The sequence below is a fragment of the Lasiodiplodia theobromae genome, assembly GCF_012971845.1.
Source record: "Lasiodiplodia theobromae strain AM2As chromosome Unknown scaffold_63, whole genome shotgun sequence".
Taxonomy (NCBI): domain Eukaryota; kingdom Fungi; phylum Ascomycota; class Dothideomycetes; order Botryosphaeriales; family Botryosphaeriaceae; genus Lasiodiplodia; species Lasiodiplodia theobromae.
Genome location: NW_023336545.1, coordinates 45,210 through 69,160, shown reverse-complemented (window position 1 = coordinate 69,160; position 23,951 = coordinate 45,210). Strand labels below are relative to the sequence as shown.

Here is a 23,951-nt window from a genome sequence, read left to right as displayed (position 1 = left end):
TTCCAGTGCGAGGCGCAACACAGGAAAAACAATGCATCGGTACGAGAGCTTCGGCGGCCTGTCGGACGGCGAGTTAGACGAGGACTTGGACACGACCTACTTACCACCTTCCCCATCTCCAGGTCCACGCGTCCGCCCACGCGCAGTCATGGACGGCGAAGACTACGTGGACCTCAGCCTAGACGACAACGAAGCAGCCTCGGAAACATCCGTGTACGCATCACTCGACGACGAAGAAGAAACCTCCGACGCAGTCTTCGAAGAAGCCAACGAACAAGCAGAAGCGCAAGAAGCAGAAGCGGAGGAGAACCCACTACACGCCCGCCGCCGCCGCGTCCACTTCAGCAGCGGCAACAGCAGCATCTCTCCGCCGCCGCCGCAAACCCGCCCACCACGACCAGCAGCATCACCAGCACCGGCACCGCCCTCCTCCCCACCACCCATGCCGCCCCCTCCCCGCCCCGCCACCCAACCCATCCACATCACCCTCTCCCGCTGCCCCACCATGACAGCGGGCCAGCCACCGCTCCACATCCGCATCAACACCATCCGCCGGCGCCTTCTGCCGTCATCCCACCCCGACTCCCGGGCCGCCGGCATCCGCGCCGCCCGCACCGCGCTGGCGACGACCCGCCAACGCCTCGTCGCCATCTTCACCAGCTTCGGCATGCGCGACCGCGACAGCATCGTCGACTGGGACGCCATCGACGCCGCGCTGACTACCAAGGCCATCGACGACGGCAACGCTCCCCCTCCTCCGATCGACGAGGCGACGCAGCGCGAAGTCGACGGCTGGCTGACGCGGCGGATGGGGTCGTACACGGGGCGCGGCGTGACGGAAGTCTACCCAGAGGAGTACTACGATGACGACTACGGCGACAGGGACAGCGGGGAGGCGGCCGCGGCGGCAGCGGCGGAAGGACGACGACCGCAGAGACAGGGACAGGGACGAAAGAACTGCATGATCAAAGGCTGCTGTGAGATGCGCGTCGTTTTTGCAAGCAAGATGCAGATGCAAGCCGTGGTGCGAGCAATCGAGGCGGAGGGGGCGATGGGCGACGGCGTCAGGTCGATGGCGACGGTGCTGCGGTTTTGGAACGAGGAGTGGAGGGTCGAGAATCCGGATCTCGCGATCGAAGCCGACGATCTAGGCGTGGGGGATATGCTGCGGTTGAATGCGATACGGCCCCTCGACAAGGTATGGGAGGAGTGAAGGAGAGGAGATAAGGGAGATAAGGGTGTTGCGAAGTCATGTGTGTGCCAAGACTGAGAAGAAAGGGCGGTATGGAAACGGTCACATGAAGACGGCGAAATAGCGGCGAGTAAAGGGTCACGCGTTGGAAAGATGTGCGAGTGGTGTTTAACAGAGAGTTGGATTTGTAGTAGAGAAAAAAGTGGTATTACAACAACCAAGTGACACGCTTTACGGCGTCACGAAGCTCGAACCAGCGAAACCCGGCAAAATGTCGAAGAAAAGTCCGCAGAACGCCGCCGCGTTGGATATCATATGGAGTCGTCTATTTCTTCGTGGGGAACTTCTCGAACAAATATCTGGTGATGCATGTGTCAGCACGCAAAGGCGGTCAGCGGGAAAAAGCACGCGACTTACTTGGAAACGTAGTAATCGGCAACGCCGAAGAGACCCACAACACCGGCCCAAGCGCCCGCCAGCTTCCAGTTGAGCTGGCCGGCGTTGTACTTCTTGTAGGCTCCGAGGCCCAGGACGGCGCCGAGGGCGCCGATGGTGACGACGTTGCCAAGAACGACCGGGTTGGCGGCGTTGTCGCGGATGCTCTGCCCGGCGCGACGCCCCTTAGCCTTGGCCCTGTCCTTCTTGAGCTTCTCGGCCGCCTGGCGCTGCAGCTGGTCGATCTCGCGCTCGATGCGGTCGGCCTGGGTCTCGGTCTTTATGGTCTGCGACTCGAAGTCGGAGGGGACGGACGAGATGTGCGGGGAGTCGACATCGATCAGCGAGTGGGTGGATTCGTCGGTGTGGGCAACCTCGGGAACGGGCGGGGCGCGACTGGGTTCAGGAGTTAGAGGACGTGGTTGGACCAGTTCTGCAAGCAGCTCGTCGGTGATGGAAATGCGCCGCAACGACGACGGGAACAGGTCCCACGCGACCTGGGGCGACAGAGTGGCGGCCATAGGGAGAGGGAGGAGGCTTCCAGGGCAGGAGAGGCATGTTGCGGCTTGGTTTTGAAACTGAAGGGTTGGATGATCCGCACGGCTGTGCTCTTGGGCTCCCTTCAGCCCTACGCAATCGCCCTGTACCCGACCAAGCGACGATGCGCGCAATGCCTCTCTGCTGCCTGGCGCCCTGTTCTGCCGTCCCATGGTTCGCGCATCTCGGCGCCGCGTGCGCGCACATGTGCGCGCCCAACAAAGGGCAGGAAAGGGCCAAACTTACGCCTGCGACGGGTTAGCTTGCGCGCATTCGCACGAACCAGCAATGGCTTTGACTCACTTCTTCAGGAGATTGCTCGGGGCCACTAGCAGCAACGGAGGCGTACGACATGGTTATTTGGTGGTGGAGGGTGAGTAATGGGTGGTGGTGTGGTAAAGGGAAGCAGGTGTAGAGTCGCAAATGCGCGGGAGCAGGGTGCAAAAGAGCTGGCGATGGCAAAGAGACTTGGGGACTTGACGCGTGATGAAGAGAGTCACACGATGGAGGAGGGTTTAAGAGGAAGTTGCAGGTTCTCACATGGTTTGCGGCTTCAAGTGGCTAGCTTGCAATGATGACGTATTGCTTGGCGCAAAACCCGCTGCCGCCCGGCAGGAATCGCACCAGAGACGTCACGCCGTTGAGATCCGGTCCAAGCACGCCTTCACCACGTCTGTGCGCGAAGGATTCCCCAGACTTCGATCGTGGTCCGTTTGGAAGCTGATGAGCAGAGAATGGGAACCCAATCCAATTGTACACCCGCTTTTGCCCGCTCTACATGCGCCAGATGCTGCCTTCCACCATGCATCACCCTCTATTATACACGATCCGCCGCATCTTAAGTCTCGACCCCTCATCTTCCCGATGCTGCCTTGAATATGGTGTTTTTGACATCTCCTCGCGCCAATGCCCTCTGCCATCTCTAAATTTCCACCGCATCTCGCAATTGATTCCGCCAAACTAGCTCTCGGTCGCGGGCTTCGGCGCCTCCTCGACAGCCTTGACAGTCGTCTCCGCAAGATCCTGAGCCACCGCAGCATCCACACCCTCAGGGGCAAGCGCGCCCTCCTCCTCGTCACCCTCCAGCTCCTCGCCGTAGATCTCCGGGTATTGCCTGAAGCAGTCCTGCATGCCCCTGTAGTCCAGCAGTCAGCCAATCACGCTCTGAAAATTACCAATCCCCAATATATTGCGTGCCACGTACTTGAACTTGTCGATGCAATCCATGCCCTTAGGCTCCTCCTTGGAGAAGACGAAGCAGCTAAAAGCGGCCTTGAACTGCTCGCCGCACGGCCCATGGGCCATGCCACCCAGGCAGGGGCAGTCCCAGTTGATCTCGCCCGTCTCCGGGTTGAAGGCGCCCTGCTGGTCGGCCTCGGCCTCCAGCTGCTCCGGCGACGACGCTGCGCCCTCAGCAGCAGCCTGTTTTGCAGCCTTCTTCCGCGCGGCCTCGGCCTCGGCGCGCTTCCTGCGCTCGGCGGCGACTTGCTCGAGGGTGGGGAGGTTCTCGTCCTCGATGGCGGTAGCGGCGGCGGCAGCGGTGGCCTGCGGCGTCACAACTATTTGTGGCGAAAAGCTGGTCAATGGGACTGCTTGTTGTTGTTGTAGATTGGGGGAATTTGCGTACAGGTGTCGGGCTCGTCGGCGAAGGCCTTGCCGGTGTTGTAGTAGTAGATGGCGGCGCCGGCCAGACCCCAGCGGGCCAGAGAGCTCTTCCAGCTGCGCGACTTCTGGGTGGGCGGGGCGGTGCTGACGAGTCTGCGCTGTGCTGCTCGGGCGGAGGTGGACGACGCGGCGCGCACGACGGCGCGCGAGGCCGGACGGAACATGGTGGGCGGCGCGAAAGGAAAAGAGAGGCGGAGCGAAGGAGAAAGGAAAACGGATGGGCGATGGACGGGCGTGCAATTGACGTCGACAGTGGTAGCTTTGGACTTTTCCCGTGAGCCGCGGTCGTTTTGTCAGCGGGCCAAAGCCGCAATCTTCCGATCGGCCGTTCCTGCAGCGGACAGCAGCCACTCCCGACCACCCACCACCACCATCATCTTGGATTCATCTCGCGTCAGCCCGATTGAAGCTGCGGCCATGTCCTCTGACCAAAAGTCCTTCAGCACAGATGCAACCCCACCGAGCACCCGAGTGCGTCTGTGTCTAACCATGTGAATTTCGAATCCATCTACTCTTCATCAGTGTTCTTTTGTACTACTATTAAATCCTGCCACGAATGAATCATGTGGAAGAACTTCAGGACATTTCGAGGACAGCAGCATGTCTCGCGTGTCTACGTCGACGCTGGGTCGGTGACGCTCTACCATGGTTAACCAAGACTCAACTTTTTCTCACTACTTCACACTTCTTGCACCACTTCCTCTACATTATCCTCAATTTTACAACGCCATGGTTCTTCTTCCGCGACGTCGAGACGACTCCCAGCGCAGAGGACATGTTTTTTGCAGCCGAAGGTCCCCTCGAAAGACGCCTCAAGATGAGAACGATGAGAACACCAGATTCTGCGACATCTGTGCCACTGAGAAGCCTGAGTCTGACTACACGAACCCCGAAGAAAGTCCATGCAGGTGCAGCAGCGCCTGCCGCCAATGCACGGAACGATACCTGACCATGCAGATCGAAGCACAGCCGGGCATGCCGCTCGCGTGCATGAGGTGCGGGGGCAAATGGCCGTTCGAGTATGCGTGCAAGATGCTGCCGCGCGACGTGGCGGCCCTCTACGACTCGGTTCAGGCAAAGCTGTGCATGGAGGCGATACCAGGCTTCCTGTTGTGCCCCTATCCGGACTGCACCGCCGGCGCCATTCACGATACGTCGTGCCCGGACTTCCCTTGCGTACGGTGCCAGGCCTGCTCGCGCCCGAGCTGCCAGGCCTGCCGCACTCCGTGGCAGCAGCATCACTCGTGCGCCTTGTTCAGCTCTTCGAGCGAGGCCAGCCGCAGAACTGTCCGTTCCCTCATCGAGGCCGGTGCTCGCCGCTGCCCGAAATGCAAGTACGTTGTCGTGAAGAATGGCGGCTGTTCTAATATGCGATGTAAGTCTGTCTGATACCGAAGTTGAATGTTGCTGATTACCCTGTCTTTCAGGCAATCCCTGTGGAGCCACTTTCTCCTGGAAGAGGGCCAAGCTCGTCGATGAAGGATCCGATCCAGATTTTCCCATGCCCGTGGAGCCTACTCGTTCCGAGCAGTTCCAAAGCCGTCTCCGCGCCCTCCTTACTCAGTTGCGCCGACGCGTACAACGTGTCTTATCCAAGCCGTTAAGGGTGGCTCTATATAAACGCCTCGAGTGATCCGTCGTACAACTGGGCCCGGGAAACAAGCCATCGCACACGCATGACTGCATCGCCTATCGATTGGACAAATCTGTATACCGGCAAATGTTGTTTCGAAAAGTCCTCTGGGTTATACGGTTATCAGCTACAAGTTATCTGGTGTAATTTTTCGTGTAGCATGTTCTTCACTTGTCTGCGTCGAAACTGGCAGCCTGCGGAGACTTCGACCTCAGTCCAATTATTACAGGAACAATACTTGCAACTTTTCAAACGCTTGTCTTCGGCTTCATCCGCACGAAACGGCTCCGCAATATAACGACTCATGTTCCCACTTCAACATCGTATTCACATGCCCCACAGCAGAGCAAGCTGTCTGGGTCGAGACTCTGCCTACGTGCAACAACACAAGACATGCCCAGCGCCACAACGGTCGTCTGTTGTGTCGTGCATCGTCTGTGGCGCAACGTGCGGCCGAATAAGGCCGATTGACTTTGCCCTCGTAAATGGTCCCGTGAGAAGACACAAGGCTGATATCGACAGTCACCCAAAGCCATCCGGAGACCCGAGAACCAAGCCGGACCGCACTGGATGGTGGCTGATGAGCGCGGGGGTGGGAGTAGGGCTGAAGCGTTGGACCGGCGCCGGTCATCCATCCAAAATAGAAATTCCAAAAAGCAGTCCGACGAGTAGCAGGCCGGAGCCAGCAGCGCACAACCCAGTGGACAGAACGTGCGAAAGCCACTACTACAAGGTGATCGTCGATGGCTGTGGCGGCTCCTTTGGTTTTCTGGTCCTCAGATCTCACATCGACGTCAACGAGGCTGCTTAGCGCGCGGGTAACGACTCGCGACATGGGGCTAACGACTACCGTCCCTCGTATCCCATGTCTATGCCTCCATCATCCCCCTTTTCGCATTTCCCTATCCAGCTATCGAAGCGAGCTTGCATAGTAGCAGGCCCGGGATACGACATGGTACTTGATCGTGTCGAGTGATTTGGTCTCGCTACTGTCCTTAGCCATCGCACATCGGCACGTAGAGCGTGCGGCTCTGCGTCGTTACATCTATGACGGCGAAGATCCTCTTAGTCCACGTACCATAGCCGAGCTAATGCTGAAAGAACAGAAGACCGATTGCCGAGATGAGAAACGGTATATAGTCTACCAAGATATTACCAAACAGTCACAAGAGAATAGCAGACGCAGCAAATACCCATTTGACAGAGACACAAGGATCCCCATCCACCCGTATGTAAATTCAAACGCCAAGCCAAAGATGGCATGATGTGCCCGTCGCCGAGCAGCGTCGCCGCGCCCAACTCTAGTGCGGCTGAGTATCCAAGGCCCGTGTGCTGATTTTAGAACCCGACGGACTTGATGCCGAGCCAAGTCTAAGAAACCATGCGTGGATCCCGAGATACCGACCGAATTTGCTGACTCGTAAACGGTTTGACGGCAGCAGTCGACTTCTCGATATTAAAGAGCTGGGCAGGCCGCCTTCTTGAAGTCTGCACTGGATTTTGAATCCACAATAATTGTCCACTCTTTTCCTCAAACGGTACATGATTTAATACCATAATACTTCTGACCAGCTCGACAACCCTCGTTTGAATTTCCTTTGCTTTCGTTTTCTCCCATCAAACATGCAGTCTCGCCTTCTCCGAGTGGTAAGTCAAAGTTTCGATCCATCTTCTGAATCTTATGCTGATTGAACAATAGGCTGCCTTGTCTGCCATCGCCCGCCATGCCGCAGCAGCTGGCTTCAGAACAGTGGGATCATCTGGTTGCACCGCCCAGATGCTCTTTATCCCTCCCTACACCGACACAGCTGTCTTCCTTGACAAGTGAGCCTCCATCGCCGTTCCCAAAATGACACCTCCTCGTACAAGTCCATCTAACGCGGATCCCCACAGCTACCACCCCAACTTCGGCGGCCCAGGCACCAACCTCACCACGGGCGCCCACTCGCCCGACGCCTACGTCTACGACGGCACCGACATGGCCGTCTTCGCCACCGAGTACGACCTGAACACCAACACGCTCCGCAAGCTGCACCCGAAAAGCAACACCTTCTGCTCGGCCGGCGCCTTCTTCCCTGACGGCACCATGGTCAACTTCGCGGGCGCCGAGCCCGACGCAAAGGCCGGCGTGGGCGACGGCTTCGACGCCATCCGCACCTACGCCCCCGGCCCCTGCGCCGCCGATGGTAAAGGTTGCGCGATGGACTTCGTCGAGGGCAAGGGCGGAGCGCACCTGCAGTCCCGCCGCTGGTACCCGACGGCCGAGACGCTGCCGAACGGCGACGTGCTGGTCGTCGGCGGGTCGGACAAGGGACTGCTGGTGCTGAACGAGGCGGCCATCAACGTGCCGACGTACGAGCTGATCAAGGCCGACGGCTCGGCCGCGCCGCCGCCCGTCACGCTGCCGATCCTCGAGTTCACGGATGCGGAGAACAACATGCCGAATAAGTCGTACAACTTGTACCCCATCCGTAAGTTTCCTTCCCTCTCCTCATCCCCCTTGACAGCAGCACCCAACGACTAACGAAACCCACCACAGTCCACCAACTCCCCAACCCCCGCGCCGCCAGCGAAGTCTTCACCCTCGCCGGCACCCGCGCCGCCATCTGGGACTACCACGCCAACAAACTGATCAAAACCCTCCCGGACGCACCGCTCGAACCCCGCACCTTCCCTTCCTCCGCCACCTCCGTGCTCCTCCCGCTCGAAGCACCCACCTTCGACCCCACCGTCCTCCTCTGCGGCGGGTCCAGCGGCGACATACCCGACCCCCAGGCGCTGGACGACTGCTACACTTTGGCCCCCCACGCGGACAACCCCGTCTGGACGCCGACGGACCGCCTGCCCAACGGCCCGCAGACGATGAGCGATGGAATCCTCCTACCGGATGGTACCGTGCTGTTCATCAACGGCGCGCACCGCGGGTCCGCGGGCGGCTTCATGGCGGACGACCCTGTGCTCGCGCCGGTGATATACGACCCCAAGGCCGAGGCGGGCAGCCGGTTTACGAGCATGCCGCCGACGACGATTCCGCGGATGTATCATAGCGTCGCGAGCTTGCTGCCGTCGGGCGAGGTGATTGTGGCCGGCAGCAACCCGGCCGTGTTTTACACCAACGACGGCGGCGTGCCGTGGGGGTGGCCGAAGTTCGGGAATAATGGCCACCAAGGGTTTTTGAACCAGCAGCAGCGGAAGGGGAGTAAGTTTCCGACGGAGTACCGTGTGGAGGTTTTCAGTCCGCCGTATATGGATGCCGAGGTGCGGCCGGCGATCGTGGGGGCGCCGGAGGAGATTGTGTATGGGAAGGGGTTTAATGTGAAGAGTAGTGTGGGTGGGGAGAAGCTGGAGGTTGTGTTGGTTAGTCCCGGATTCCATACGCATGCGGTGGCGATGGGGCAGCGGATGATTAAGTTGGCGGTCGTGAAGGAGGAGGGGATGAAGGTCGGCGAGAGGACGGCGACGGCGCCGCCCGGGCCGAGTACCGCGCAGCCGGGCGTGTATTTGTTGTTTGTGGTTGTGAATGGGATTCCGTCGGAGGGGAAGTGGGTGAAGTTGTCGTATTGAGGGGGAATAGGTCTTGTGATGCAGTTTGATGAAGTAGATTCGTTTTCGCTCATAGAGTTATAGAGGTCTCGTACTTTGAGACTTTGTGGTATTTAGCAGCGTGTAACTCCACTCTGATTTCGAACCAAGAAGAACTTTACTGTGTAAAATCTACGTCTTGTAAATATACCGTCATTTGACCAATGCTCTGGGCTACTTCAAGAGCGTTTCTGCAGTCTTCTTTTCTTCCCCATGGCGCACTCCCACGCTAACGGAGCTGCAAATATGATCTCCGCACTGCCACCGAAGACGTATCCATGCCACCAACGACAAATGTTAGTAGACCCGCTTTTGCTAGAAGTAGAGCAATGAGTTTCATCATACCGCCTAAATATATTTTGCAACATAACCGAACTATTGCACATATGACCAATGTCGTGAAAGTGAAAGCAATAAGGAACCAAACTCCTAACAGACGCAGACGTATTAAAGCTGCACACTATGAATCGAAATTCCCAAATACGGACGCCATGTCAGTTGCATCTTTGATCTCATCTCGGATCTGCTCTGCCACTGGGCTGTTCGGGTCTAGGTAATCGATGGCTGCTTTCCCTTTGCCGTTCTTGTATGTTGGGTCCACGCGAGCCTCTGAAAGCAAAAGCCGAACCATCGCCAAGTCATCTTGCTCGACTGCTATCATCAATGGAGAGACGCGATCGGATCCCTCGAATGTTTGGCTATCGCAGCCCTTTTCCAACAGGAATTCGGCGATCTCATTCCTTCGGCTTTTGACAGCATGCAGGAAAGGCGTCCAGCCTCTACTGTCAGGGACGTTCAAGTCATGAGGAGCCTTCCGAATGGCGTTCTGCACCTGCCTGAGGTTCCCGGTTGCGCAAAAGCGTATCAGCATCGTTGAATCGATAGGATACAAATCCCAATTCGTATTAGCGAGAAGATAATATTCGAGACGCTTTTGCGAGTCCGGAAACAGATATAGTTCCTCGTTGGAGAGTTCGATTGCCGTCCTTTCATGACCATTAATCAGTACGGATCGAGCTATTTCTCTGACGGGCATTGCTGAATCCAATAGGATCCCAAGGCAGTCACATTGGTAGTGGTGAATCGCCCAGTGCAAAGCGCCCATGGCATGAGCATCGTCATGGTCATCAATAATTACCCTGGGATGGTCCACAAGCTGTTGGACTACATCGCAATTCCCGCTCCTGATAGCATTTACTAACGGTGTATACCCGAAGACACCAGGCATATTTGGGTCGACTTGTTCGTCGTTAAGTAGAGTTTCAACCTTGTTGCTAGAACCCTCATCGCAGGCTCGATGGAGTGCCAAGGTGCGGACCCAGGTGTTGATCAAGGTATCGGCGTTTTCTGTGAGTAGAATTCTCCGAAGAAATCCCTCATGTCCATTGAATGCCGCGGTAGCAAGAAACGAGCGGTTTAGCCTGTCTTGTAGCTTCTCCCACAGCCCCAGATCGTACAAGAGATATCGTGAGGTCTCTTCATGTAGGTGTTCAACCGCGACTTTCAGGTATGAGATACCGTTGTCTTTGAACGCTGTATCCCCACCATTAGCGGCGTGATTCAGAAACAAAACAAGCTTGTTCCAATCTGGCTGAAGCCTCATAGCAGAAGCGAACAAAAACGTATCGATCTTCTTCAGCTTCATGAGGTAGGTCGTGACAATCTCGTCGTTGCCATTCTTCATCGTCTGCGCAAAGAATAGATATTTGAATGACTCCAGGAGAACATTCGTCTCATCTATTCCCTGGAAAAGATCGTCCGGGGCCCGAGAGAGAAGTGCTTCGAAAATTTCAACATCTCTGCAACGGATGGCCATTCCAAGTGGTGAGTTGTCGAAGTTGAGGGATGCATTTAGATTTGGATTTGGATCTGCATTTGGGAAGCAAAGGGTTTCCACGGGTATTTCAGTTTCCCATTGATCAGCCCATGCTTGCACCCGGTATACATTTCCGTTTTGAATCTGCTCCCCAATATCAATAGACGCAACATTTCCATTCCAGGGAAATACATTTCTGTCCGGGGCAGCTCCGTGATAGTTTGCGTTGTGCTTATTCAGCTCTGTTGAAGTTGCGAACCCGATGAGTGCAGATGGGCAGCCCGGATAGGTACAAAAGAAGGCGCGCATGTGCTTGTTTCTGTGTGCGTCCCTTTCGCTTGCTGTGGAGAATCCTTCATGGAAGAAACTGCACTGTGCCTCAGGGCATTTGAAAATGTTCGATCCGTAGAGCACCTGGAGACGCTCTCTTGAGTCGGAGTCTGCATCCATAACCACACGCTCCATGACTTCTCGCACGCTCAGTAGCTGCGGTATCATGGACCGACAATCTTGACTTGAGCCCGCAAGGCCACCTTGATCATTGCTGGCGGGTGTCATGGCTTGTGCCAGATGCGGGTAAAAGTCTTCGCTCTTGAAACGGTTCCAATGAGCGCTTAGCCGTGCCCTTTGACGACTTGCCATGGTACCAGCTGTACATCGACGGCTGAGAAACAGCCTAATGGCATTTTTGATGGATTTGAGAGATTTCTCACGATCCAAATTCTTTCCGCGCATGAGATCGTGTAAATGACCTTGCCAGGAGACGACAGAGTAGTCGCTGAAGCCATAGTATCCTTTTAAGATGTAGTCACGGATTGAATCTTCAGAAAGGCCGTCATCATGACTTGAAAGAGTCAGAGTTCCGAGACAAATACACGCGAAATCGACTTCTTCCGAGTCAAGCTGCAGCTCGTCCTGCCTTTTGAGGAAACTGATTGCCACTGATAAGTATGATCGTCATGAAGTCTCATGAATACCGTGCTTACTTTCTTGCCGTTTGATGCACAAGCTCTATGGTACCCCCCTTTCGGACTTCCACGAGGGAACCACAAAAAGCTTTCGAATCTTTGATGAGACTCCGCTCTTGGTAATCAAAAGTGAGGTTTTCGATGTCAATCGCCATGGCTCCTTGGATTTCATGCCATTTGAGTGGCCGTTGCGTGCAGAGCAACCAACACAATAGCCTTTTGGCGATCTGCTGCTCTGGTTTAGGAGAATCTTGGAGGATCCGAATCAACAAACGATTGTAGCTGAGTGAATCAGCATGGGACAACGTTTGTTCTCACGAAAGATAGAACTTACGCTTTGTCGAGGTCGGGGGGAATACGCCCAATTTCGGCCTTCAGGCCCGCCCTGGTGCACTGCTGCAACAAGTTTTCCATGACTAATTTTGCGAAAAGAAACATCCCTTACGAAATCAGTCAGTCACTAAGGTGATATATCAATTTGATTCCTTACCGTCCGCTTTTGCTGCAACCTTGTGTGAGATATTCAGCTGTTGGATCTCAGTGGCAGAGATTTGGAAATACTGCGCGATTGTGTTCTCCCTTGCAATACAGTAGTCCAGCACATCACCCTTGGTGTGATTCTCAGTGATGCGGAAAGTCGGCAGTTTCTGAAACATTCTGCCTGTATCCTGGTCGTATTGGCTGATGAAACAACATCGTAGGAATGAGGTGTTACTTTCAGCCATAGAAATGAGTGCCTCAGATATGCGTTTCTTCTCATCCTTTTTACATTCATCGATCCCGTCGATGATGATGAAGAGGTTCTCGAACGCGTTGAGAGCCACAGCTAGCATTTCCTTCGCAAGGATTGTTGAATCAAGCTGACTATGTCCGCTCAAGGATGACTTTTCATATGCGTATGACAGAATCGAAGTGTTTTGCTGCACAAGCTGAGAAATGAGGCTTCTGCATACTCCGATGAACGTATTCCTGCTGCAGTCCTCTGCTCTGCAGTAGAAGTATGCCACGTTGGCATGGGCGATACTGTTGCACTTCTCGACAAGGACTGAAGCAAGGACAGTTTTTCCTGCAAGATAGCGTGTGGTTAGCTTAATCATTTTGCTTTTCTATTCAGTCAGCCTACCAGCGCCGGGTTTCCCATTGATCCACAGGCATGGCTCACTTTGAGAATGCAGATCGCACCATCGAGTGACCAGCCTTTCTCGAACCATCCAGACTCCGGAAGTAGGGTACTTCGATCTTGCTTCTGTGGCTGTTTCTTGATCTTCAATACTATCTGCTGCTGCAAGCCAAGTAGAAACTTCACGTCTCCGACGGGTCTCTTCGTCCTTTTGCCTTTGTTGGCGCTCATTCTCGATCTGTTCTCTGATTATTTGACTTTCTTGAATTCCATTCTCGATCTGCTCTCTGACTTTTTGGATTTCTTGAGCTCCAATCAGAATTCCTTGGCTGTCGAGTAATCTCTTGTGAGACTGGAGACTTTTCAGAATGGCTTGGAAATCAGTGCGAAAGGTCTTCCATGTAGCATGGAACAGCTGTTTCCACACTGTTCCATGAATTAGACTGTTTCCAATATTACTACCAAAGCTCTTACCTTTGGTTCTGAAGTGCTTGATTGCTCGTTGATGGAAATTAAGGATATCTTTGTAGATCAATTCCAGCACGATATGCAACTCAGGACTTCGTTTGATGATGCCCTCATATTGCTTCAGAAGCGGAATATGATTCCCAATCTCTTCATACGCATCCAGCAGCGTGTTGAAAGACTCGTTCCATGTGCTTGCAGTCTGTACAAGAATTAGCTAATGTGACTCTTAAAGATGAGGGTTATAAATTACTATCAAGATGAATTTGGCGGGACCCTGTTTCTTGTCAACCAACAATCCAAGCGTATCAATGAGAACAACATTAAGACTCACCCAAATGAATGCCAGAAGATCTGCAGCGTTCAGAAATATCTGGACAACTTTATCATACTGTTCCATAGCCTCAAGAAACGCATCAAGGCGCCTCAAATTCTGCAGGCGCCTTGCGGACCCCTGCTCTGCTTGAATCTCGACCACGGTCTGTTTTAGATCATCCAATGTCGCGAAGCAAAAGTCTTCATACTCATCTTGTGTGAGTTTTGCTTTGAAAGAACCCAGGACCTTGCCAAAATTGGTCTCGAGTGGATTATTCATTGTTGTGTCGCCGCATTCTGCTAGAGGATTGACTGTGAGAATGGCGCGAGCTCTTTTTCAAAAAGCGGGAGGCTTCATGGGAGGGGGGCTGAGTCTTATCGCTAGGTAATCGAGTCAGCCTTGCGTTCGCCTCAAATGGGGATTCTTGGACGTCACGTTTGTAGCTTGGCCACGTCAGCTTGCATATTGGACGCATGCACAGCCTAATTGGTTCCCAAGAACACACTTCACAGCTTGGCCGCAGCACGTAAGATGGCTGTGTTGATCGAGCGTGGCTATGCCACCCAGGCTAAAATCAATTTTCACTGTGCGTGGGGCGTCTGTCTCAGCCTCGTCCACCTTGACCTTGATGGGCCACAGGCACACATACACTCTTTCTTTGCTGTCTTTTCTATCGAATTTAGACCAGAAAGGCTTTTTTTTGCCATCAACTCCCTACTAATTGATTTCTTTCTGCAACTATGGCCGGGGTGAAGAGGCCTTGGTCGTCCGCTTTTAGCGACGGACGCCCTGAGGTCGCTCTTCACCGTTTCTCGGAACCTTCAACCCCTTCTACGCTAGCATCGCCCCACAACATTCAAGATTCTCTTGCTCAAGTGATCTGCTTTGGCATGGTGAGCCCTCTCTCTTTATTCCTGAAATGTAAACGCCACTTGGACGATCGGCTGAGTTGCCACTAGCTTTGTGATGTTCAGGCAGAGTTCTTGGATGGGTTTTCCGTCCCACGTGCATGTGGGGAGACGGTCCGGGAAGGCAATGAGCTCTACCATCCACTGAAAATAAGTATTCGAAGGCACCACAGGTTGCAGTCCATGGCTGGTACCGATATTGCGTTCCTGAATTTGCGACTTTCCGAAGCTCTTCGTACCCTTGGAGACGATGTTCGATGTTGTCCATTCGTCACAACACAAGAGTGGTCCCTCAAGGTCAACCATTTCAAGAACAGTTCAAAAACTCAAATCAGCATCTACCTGAACCTGTACGGTCCTCCTAACATCAGTGCGCAGGTCGGAAAAACTATGTCAAAGGCCGGCCTTTTCCTGCAACACCCAATTCTGCTGGAAAAAGACGTCAAATATGAGAATCCGCATTATCTGAATGTATCACTGTTGCAGTATTCTGCGTCAGCATTGCCAACCCCACCCTTGGAATCTCCAGTAGAGAGACTCAAGACCCCGGACTTGGTTTCTTCGGTCTTGGACGACCTGGACCAGCAGAGTTATCTTCATATGCCACAGGTGGATCAGAACAGCATCAAGACTCCTCTAGAGAGGTACAGCTAACCTTACATCTTTACTATCTACTTATTATCTGACAATTACATGATCGCAGTCATCAAAAAGAAGCCCTAGACTTCATCTTCCAGAGGGAGGCAGAGGCTACTCCACAACCCTTCTCACTCTGGAGGCCCCACACCGACAAGTTCCAGAGACAGTAGTACGTATTACCCATGGGTCTAGTAAACGGAATCATACATGCTTACGATTCTCCTCAGCTATCAGAATCTTGTGCTTGGGTATCGGAGGGCCCAGCTGCCCGATGAGAATTTTGGCGGCATCATCGCCGATGAAATGGGGCTAGGGAAAACTCTCACGATGCTTTCTGCCATATTTATGTCGAAAGGGTGCGGAAGACAGTGCATCTACAGGAACGTCCAAACAGGTCCCTCAGGGATTCCGCAGCGCAACACAGCAGCTACTTTAGTCATTGTTCCCTCGGCCTGTGAGTTCCCAATGTAAGCCAGTAAATTTACCAAGCTAACGTATGGAAGTAATCCTGGAGAACTGGATCGAAGAAGCCCACAGGTATGTTACTCATTTTCTGCGAAGGCTGTCAGTTTCTTGGAAGTACACTGGAGTATCCAGATATCGAGTCTGGTAGAATGATATTTATACTGACTAATATTCAGGCACTTTTTGAAGGATTCTTTGACATGCTCGAAGTATTATGGAAAAGATCGAAACAAAAATGTTGAAAGAGTTTTGGAGAGTGATGTCGTGTTAACAACCTATGCAACGCTGACATCAGACTATCGCCGCGGTACTAGCTCTCTATCTAACGTGCATTGGTTGAGGATTGTTCTCGACGAGGGTATGCCTTTGATGCTTCTATAGTTTTCTTGGGACTAATTTGGGACAGCGCACTCGATTCGTCATCAGCGGACCAAACAATTCTATGCTGTTTCTGCACTTTCTGCCGAATACCGATGGTGTCTCACAGGCACTCCAATTCAAAACCAGCTCGACGATCTTGGTGCTCTCGTTCGATTCCTTCGGATTCCCATGTTTGATCGGTCATCCAGTTTTCAAACAAGCATATCGAGACCTATTGAACGCGGCAACTCGATTGGTGCCGACCGCCTACGCCACCTTCTGAAAGCTGTCTGCATCCGCCGGAAGAAAGACCGCTTGAACCTTCCTGAGCCAGAGGAGCTGACCCAGCATGTGGACATGACTCAAGAAGAAACAGCAGAGTACTCACGAATAGGTCAACACTATCGACAAGCGATCGACGATGCTGTCAGCGGAATTAGTAAGAGCAAAGAATATAATGGGTTGTTCCAAGCCATTCTGCGACTTCGCATCTTTTGCAATCACGGAACGCTTACGTGGGAAAATTCAAATTCCCAAACGACATCATCTTCAAGCGCAGACGAGACTCTTGCCCTCCTTCAGCAGACCGATCAGGCAATATGCGACCACTGTTCATGCGATATTGCAACTGTCGGAGAAGATGGCGATGGTCAATCGGCCCACTTCACACTTTGTTCCCATTTGCTCTGCCAGGGGTGCGTCGAAGAGAACAAATCAGGCAACAAGAAAAGCAACAGGATTTTCTGTCCAATCTGTCAGAAAAACACTTCTGTCAAGAATCTCAATGCCAAAGAAGACGAGTCACAGCCTCTTCCACGGATACAGTCAGGAAGGAGCTCGAAGCTGGAGGCTCTGACGAAGAATCTCATCTCTCATCCAACAGAGAAAAGGTAGCCTCTCCCCATGACTCCAGATGTCTAGCGTGCTGACGTTTTGCAATCCACAGTATAGTTTTCTCCTGCTGGAAAAAGACCACCCACCTCGCGGGCTCCTTTCTTGCCGCACATGGAATCTTCACGGCGACTGTTGATGGCTCTATGACACTAACAGAACGGCAAACAGCACTTGAGAGGTTCAGGAAAGACTCAAACGTCAACGTGCTGCTCATGACGCTCGGCACAGGCGCGGTCGGGTAGGAGATCCCATCCCAAGTTGCCGAAATCCTCCACTTCATACCGCTTTATACCAATACCAGGCATGAGACTGATCCTTGGAATACAGGCTGAACTTGACTGTTGCAACCCGGATTCATATCCTCGAGCCCCAGTGGAACCCTTTGCAGGAATCTCAGGCCATTGGTCGCGCTATTCGCCTGGGCCAAAAGAAGCAAGTAACAGTAGTGCGGTACATCACGCGCAACAGTGTCGAGACTGTAGGTGTCAAACATCCGCTTCATCTCCGTACGTGGTGGTTCGACTCAGTAGCTCTAACATTGCCATCATATGTGCAGTACATCCAGTGTCGACAATCGAAGAAACTGTATCTGGCGCGATTGGGCTGGGATGCAGACGAGGACGAAACAGAGGAGGCGAAGCTCAAGAAACTTGCTGTAAGTCGAGTTCAGCCACACTCGTACCCGCTGATACTGAGAAACAGGATTTGAAATCTCTCCTCAGCTTAGAGAATGGCGAGGAGGTGCCCACAGCTCGACAGGACGGTCTCGTAGAGTGTGAGATGGCTGATGCACCGTAGCCCACGGATCAGTTTTGGGGGTGCAATGAATGATGATAGTCCGGCACTTCAAGTTCTACTTGCATGCAAGTATCGCAATAGACCTTTTAGTAATCATTCTAAGTTTGAGCCTTGAGAGTGCACAGCTTCAAACAGGTCGGCGATGACATTGATGTGTATAACGGGAAACATGTCATGTAGGCTTTCAGCACGAGATGCAGGCTGAGCGATGATGAGACCTTCTTCGATGATGTGCGGGCTATCCCACTCACTCTATACAGTGGGCACGGCTGGCCCAACGCAATAAGAGGTGGCAAGGTCGTGAGCGATGCGCTGATACCCAAGGAGTATACGGAAGGCAGAAATTGGCCGGCGGTGAGCTTTGAGAAAACTTATCCGAGAGTTTGAGAGGAAGGAGCTTGTCGAGTTGGATGGTATACTTTCGGGCGATCGGAGGTAATGTGCGTGCTGTGAATGGTAACCTGGAATAGCTGATTCATTCACGAGAGTAAAAACTTTTGAAATTGTTGAGAGAATACCAATTTGGGATAGAAAACATTGGAGACCCTGTACCCTCGATCCGCAAGCTTCATTCAAGCTTCTAAGACGCTGCCTGCAAAGGTTTGTCGAAAATGTACAATTCCTTCACCGTGCCCGCAATACGTTTTAACCAAAATGCCTTGCTGATGGAATCAACCTTGACTGTGGCATCATACTCGCAACATGGGCACTTTTCGTTTGTTTTATCATGAGCCGTATCGTCCCACTCTTTTGTGGGAACCGTGACTTCCCGGTCACCGTGCCAAGGCAACCTGTGCAATCTCAGGATCTTCAAGGCGTTACGTTCGTTTGCTATGATATATATCAGCAGCATATCCACCTTACCGAAACTGTCTATACATACACTCTGCTTCCTCCTGAGTAGTCAAGAAAAATTGATCGGTCGATCTGATGTAGACGGTAACTTTCTTTGGACCGGTCAACAGCCGTTTTGTGTGGCTCATTACACAAACGTGACAAGAAATAATTAAGTAACAAGTAGGTGGGTGTCACTCTTGCAAATATGCATCAAGAATGGAGCAGATACATTTGCTTGTAGTTGGACTGGGTTGGACTGAGTCGGAGTGAAGAGTTAATTCATTTTATATCTCTAAGAGGCATGCGGCACACTGTGATCCACACTTAGGGAATGATGCGGTGGCCTGATTTTCAGCTAATGTGCGAACGCCACATGTCAGACTGGCATGTGATCGATATTGCGATGAGTCTTATTAGCTGCATCTGATGCGTCAGGCTGACACCACGCAGCGTGAATCACTCAGCCTCGCCTGACACAATACGCCATCTGTGTAACAAAAGACGCTTCTAGCCATCCGATCTGGCACCATACAGCGTTCAATATTTAGCCTTATCCAATGGAATACGTCGTCTGTGTAACTAGCAAGGCTTTCAGCCGGTCAGGTTGATACCATACGGCGTTTGCCACCCGGCCTCGTCTGACAGAATACGTCATTTGTGTAACGACAGAGGCTTCCAACCATTCAGGTTGATACCTTACGACGTTTGCCATCCTCATGCCTCGTCAGATGAAATACGCAATATGTGTAACTAGAGACGTTCTCAGCCTGTCAGCTTAACGCCATGTGGCAACAACTACCCAGTGTCACAAAGTACTAAGCACAGGCAACTCTTTTGACTTTATCGTTTCACCGCCTGTCCTTATATATAAAACCAGCTACCCTCCTCTCCTTCTTTCTTTCATCTTTCATCTTTCATCTTTCCTCTTTCCTCTTTGTTTTTCAGCAATTTTTTTTATCGTCTACAGAACCATAATCGATGGTAATTCGCTATCGATTCATACCAGAGACAGAGTACATATTACAGCCACGCGGGCAACACGCGTGGATGCGCATCTAAGCCTTGTAGTGACCCCACCCTCACCTGCACCTAAGCCACTGTCGTGGAACCTCAGAACCCGAGGCGCAGCAACGGGCGTCTGTTCGAGCTTGGCGTGGTTAACCGATGCTCATGGGTCTATCCATGCTAGCATTCCTTCAGCGTCTCGGCAAACACATACGGACACATACATAACCGAGGTCCAGCCTCCTTATCTGGTCGTATTTTCATCCACTCAAAGCTTAGAATCCACCCCAAGCATCTTCTTAACCTGCTGGTTGAGGCCTCTGAAAGATAAATGGAGCTATTTTGCGAATCTCCCTAATGGAAGGCATATGTGGTATCAATAAATCAGTTCACTCGTCTGATGTCCCATGTTACGACAACGCAGGAAGCCCCTTTTTTTCTCCCCCATGGAGCCGTTTTGAGTTGGTTAAAGTACCGCAATGGAAGATTGTCAGCTGAAAATAAGGCAAAGAGGCAGATTTCCGAGCCCATCTCATGCATCGTAGATGAGCCACTCCGGAAACCCCCACCACAACAGCAGGGAGTAAATTACCGTGTATGGAAGCATACGCAGCCTTGAACTCGATAAAGCTCCACAATTCAGGCGGTGGCATGCATCGCATCATGCACTGTAAGCAAATGTTCGTTTAATGGTCATCTGGATTTCTCAGCACGTCTTGGATGCAACTGATGAGGCTGAGGCTTGCGGCAACCCCGCTTCTGAATGAGAATGAGCAGCTATGGTGGAGGCTCTGTTCTTTCATCTGTTGTTGATAAAAGCTGGTTTACCTGTGTATTGCAGCTAGCCTTTCCGTAGTCAAGAAGGACATTGGTGCTAGCCCTCGAATCGTCACATTTGCACTCTGGTTCGTGGTCACTACAGGCGACGCTACACTCCGCGTTAGATACAACTATTGGCTTAATAGGTACCCAAGAAAGACCTTCCCAGCCCGGATTAGCCCCACCGATGTCTGCAAGGCCTTCAGGGCTGCCACCAGGAGGTAATGGCACTCAGAAAGTGTCACCATCTTCCAAGGAAGAAAGTGTTCTCCCAATCATTTTCTGGAAAACTTCCAAGGACGACCCTTGGGCCAGAAAGACCGCACTCGCACTCGGTAAGAGGACTTTTACCTCCGGCCTAAAACCTAATCATTAATACATTGCTAGATGGAGGAGGTATCAAGGGATACTCGTCGCTTCTAATACTAAAGCGGCTGATGTACCTGATTGAGCAAATTGAGACTGGAAGAAGGAAGGATGTGATATATGAAAAGGTAATGCGAGACACTTGATATAATGTCTAATTTCTCAGCTAATTAGTTATCTATCGCAGGTGTACAATCCACATCGAAGCAGTGAAGATTATCCTTGGAACCCTGATCACACTATACCGGAGCTCCCGCAAGACCAAGAGCCTCAGCAGCCCACGGCTATCACTGAGAGTGACACCACGAATGATACCACGAATGATACCACGAATGACGCCAAGAGTGATACCAACAGTGACACAAGCAGTGGCATTCAGAAAGCCATTAATAGCAGCGTTGATCATACGTTCAACGACTGGAAAGGCCAATTCTTCAAGCCACATCATTACTTTGACCACATTGCTGGAACAAGTACAGGAGGGTAAGAAGACCCTCCAAGATGTGCATTACTCCGTTCTAACGGGTACCTAGATTAAGCGCTCTAATGCTCGCAAGGATGGAACAAACTGTCGATCAGGCCATAGCACATTACGATATTGTGGGAGAGCGCGTCTTCTCCAGGGGGCGCTTCCTGCCAGAACACGTTCATCACAGCCTTGGACACATTCGACCAAAGTATTCTACAAAGCGCATGGAAAAGGCTTTGAAAGAGGTCATCAGAACATCCCTAGTGGATGAATTAGAGCAGACGCGGACAACAGAAGACAAGGTTCCTTTAAGGAGTGACCCTAGACGCTGTCGGACGTAAGTGGGCCAAACACATTCGATCAAGTCAAAAGCCAATCTGTTGACTAAGCTGGTGATAGTGCTGTTGTTTCACATGGAGGCCCCTTTCATGTGTCCCACGAGTATACCTTTCGGAGCTACGATCATGATTACCCAAATCCTGATGCTCCGGAGTACAGCAGGGTGCTCTATCGCAACCCTGGCCCTGCATCTCAAGACCCGATTTGGTTTGTCGCTAGGGCTACTTCTGCTGCTCCTGGCTATTTCCGGCGAGTGACTTCTTCGTCTTCACATTCCCAGCAATACTGTTTCGTCGATGGCGGAATTGTCGCAAACAATCCCTCCAGAGTTCTTTGGGATGAGCTTTGCCGACTATATAGTCGCACGCCGTGCGTGTTCTTGTCTATCGGCACCGGTGAGCCCAGGAAAGAACGAGTAGAGGAAAGACCCAGGCACTCCGTAATATTGCGAGCATTGGGCGACTTGAATAACTTCAAGAAAACGGCGGAAAAAATAATTACTGACTCAGAAAGGATCCATCAACATCTGCACGGGGACATCAAAGGCGACGGAGAAAAAGAGCGCACATTGTACCATCGTCTCAATGTCCCATCAAACCGCCAAAGAGACTGCCTCAAAGACATACCGATGGATGAATGGCTGCCTAAGAAGAGCGGACCCCGCACACGCGACAAAGTGCTCCAAGCTGTTCGTCTTCAGGGCTCAACAGTACCAGGTCAAGAGTTACAGAGCGGCTCAGACACAAAGGGAAGAATCTTGGATTTAACCATGAAGTACCTGAAGTTAAAAGACACAGAAGACAAGCTTATGGAGTGCGCTTCCGAACTGGTAGAGATCCGTCGAAAAAGAGCGCAGACCGAGCATTGGGAAGATTTTGCATGTCGATTCGCCTACTATTGCCCTGAAAACGAATGTCCAAACAAACAAGCCGGGCAATTCATCAACCGGGAGCAACTACGGCGGCATCTCAGGGAAGAACATAGGATGATCATACACACGGATAAACACCATACCGTGTGTGCTGAGGGAAATTGTTTTTACGACGGTCTACAAACCCATAACCATGAGAAGGATTGCACTGATCATATGAAGGAACACCACGGTATCAACTCACCAAAGTTCTTAGGCCGAGCGGAGTTCGAGAAGCTGCTTGACAATGGACGGAAAAGCTTGAAGGACGTTTTCAAAAAAGCGAATGGCACAGGATCTGTCGGGGTGAGCAGAGCAAATACCTGACTTGGGCACGCATAAGCCACGCACCATTGGGCGCTATATTTACCCGGATGGTCTCATTTGTTCATCTTTCATTGCGCGTCAGATACCACAAGGAGTTCTTGGACACTACGCAAGCTCATTTTCTCAAGTAAACCACCATTTGGATGGAAGTATTGTCTTCGTTTCAATTTGAAGAACTAGCAATATGCCATAGCTTCGTATTCCTGTATCTTTGAATCGATAATCTTCTAACTACGTACAAATATGAAGTGGTTTGAACGATCAGAGAAGGTGTTAAACGGTATGGTTCGAAGTCAATTAATGGATGTTGCTGTGCTACTAATACATATGGTGGGAAAGCTTCAGATAACTAACCGGGGGATGTACATGGATAGGTTTGAAGAAGAGATGTGATATATTTTAAGCCATAATTGAACCTCTGCGGGTGTAAAACGGCCATTTGGACAAAGCGTAAGTTAAATTTGACGTTAATATAGACGTGTAAAACTCATTGATGTTCAAGGAAATGTTCGAGCAGGTCTCCAGGCTTCTTTACATTCAGACGAGATTGGCTCCTCTATTCCCAATCTTTGCCGCACAGCAACAAATCATAACGAGCTTGGTGCGCTTCAGTAATGACATACGGCAGCTTACTGCGTATCAGCACAACGCAGATTTTCTCATATACCGAGTTCAGGGAAGAGTGCAGTTAGTATGCATACATCTTATGTCTTGGCATATTGAGAGCTAGCCTGCATTGCAGATATGAAATAACATTGACCTCAAGAGCCAGAACTCCTCAGAAGGGGCGAACAGCACATGTTCCGACTCAACAAAACCGTAGTACACAACAGCTCTAATATGAGGGTAATTTCATGAGTGACCCTAATCTGTCTTCCATCCAACTTTGTCGGTGTAAGCTGCGCCACCTTTCCTGCATGGTAGACACACCGCTAAGCATAAGCACTGAGCGTAAAAAAAAAATTTGGATAGGATTGTCAGATCAGCAGCAGAGTCGAAAGACTGAGCATAGTACTTAGACTCAACGTAAGTCACTCTATAGAGAGGAACATTTTCCAGCCGCGTGTGTCTCTTCCTGAACACCAA

General features: G+C 51.9%; 6 protein-coding genes across 6 annotated transcripts; 3 read left to right on the top strand and 3 right to left on the bottom strand.

Annotated features, from left to right (window-relative positions):
* Positions 1-31: 31 nt before the first annotated feature.
* Positions 32-1,213, top strand: LTHEOB_12433 (uncharacterized protein; the record flags this gene model as incomplete). The annotated part of the gene is made up of 1 exon (XM_035509300.1): positions 32-1,213. The coding sequence occupies one exon, from the start codon at positions 32-34 to the stop codon at positions 1,211-1,213; it is 1,182 nt and encodes a 393-aa protein (XP_035364608.1).
* A 304-nt stretch (positions 1,214-1,517) lies between these two features.
* On the bottom strand, positions 1,518-2,148 carry LTHEOB_12432 (Rho-type GTPAse-activating protein 2; the record flags this gene model as incomplete). The annotated part of the gene is made up of 2 exons (XM_035509299.1): positions 1,518-1,551; positions 1,610-2,148. The coding sequence occupies 2 exons, from the start codon at positions 2,146-2,148 to the stop codon at positions 1,518-1,520; spliced, it is 573 nt and encodes a 190-aa protein (XP_035364607.1).
* Positions 2,149-3,124: 976 nt separating this feature from the next.
* Positions 3,125-3,993, bottom strand: LTHEOB_12431 (CHCH domain-containing protein; the record flags this gene model as incomplete). Its single annotated transcript, XM_035509298.1, has 3 exons — positions 3,125-3,299; positions 3,369-3,723; positions 3,792-3,993. 3 exons carry the CDS (start codon positions 3,991-3,993, stop codon positions 3,125-3,127), a joined length of 732 nt encoding a protein of 243 aa, XP_035364606.1.
* A 3,092-nt stretch (positions 3,994-7,085) lies between these two features.
* On the top strand, positions 7,086-9,026 carry LTHEOB_12430 (Glyoxal oxidase protein; the record flags this gene model as incomplete). The annotated part of the gene is made up of 4 exons (XM_035509297.1): positions 7,086-7,109; positions 7,162-7,286; positions 7,356-7,933; positions 8,002-9,026. 4 exons carry the CDS (start codon positions 7,086-7,088, stop codon positions 9,024-9,026), a joined length of 1,752 nt encoding a protein of 583 aa, XP_035364605.1.
* Positions 9,027-9,504: 478 nt separating this feature from the next.
* LTHEOB_12429 (Ankyrin repeat protein) lies at positions 9,505-14,008 on the bottom strand (the record flags this gene model as incomplete). The annotated part of the gene is made up of 11 exons (XM_035509295.1): positions 9,505-10,030; positions 10,247-10,913; positions 11,613-11,791; positions 11,847-12,110; positions 12,163-12,268; positions 12,319-12,489; positions 12,544-12,894; positions 12,952-13,374; positions 13,423-13,615; positions 13,667-13,690; positions 13,748-14,008. 11 exons carry the CDS (start codon positions 14,006-14,008, stop codon positions 9,505-9,507), a joined length of 3,165 nt encoding a protein of 1,054 aa, XP_035364604.1.
* Positions 14,009-14,820: 812 nt separating this feature from the next.
* On the top strand, positions 14,821-17,793 carry LTHEOB_12428 (P-loop containing nucleoside triphosphate hydrolase; the record flags this gene model as incomplete). Its single annotated transcript, XM_035509294.1, has 10 exons — positions 14,821-15,281; positions 15,341-15,445; positions 15,504-15,730; positions 15,780-15,813; positions 16,311-16,540; positions 17,164-17,233; positions 17,323-17,431; positions 17,478-17,501; positions 17,552-17,650; positions 17,698-17,793. 10 exons carry the CDS (start codon positions 14,821-14,823, stop codon positions 17,791-17,793), a joined length of 1,455 nt encoding a protein of 484 aa, XP_035364603.1.
* Between the last annotated feature and the right edge of the window lie 6,158 nt (positions 17,794-23,951).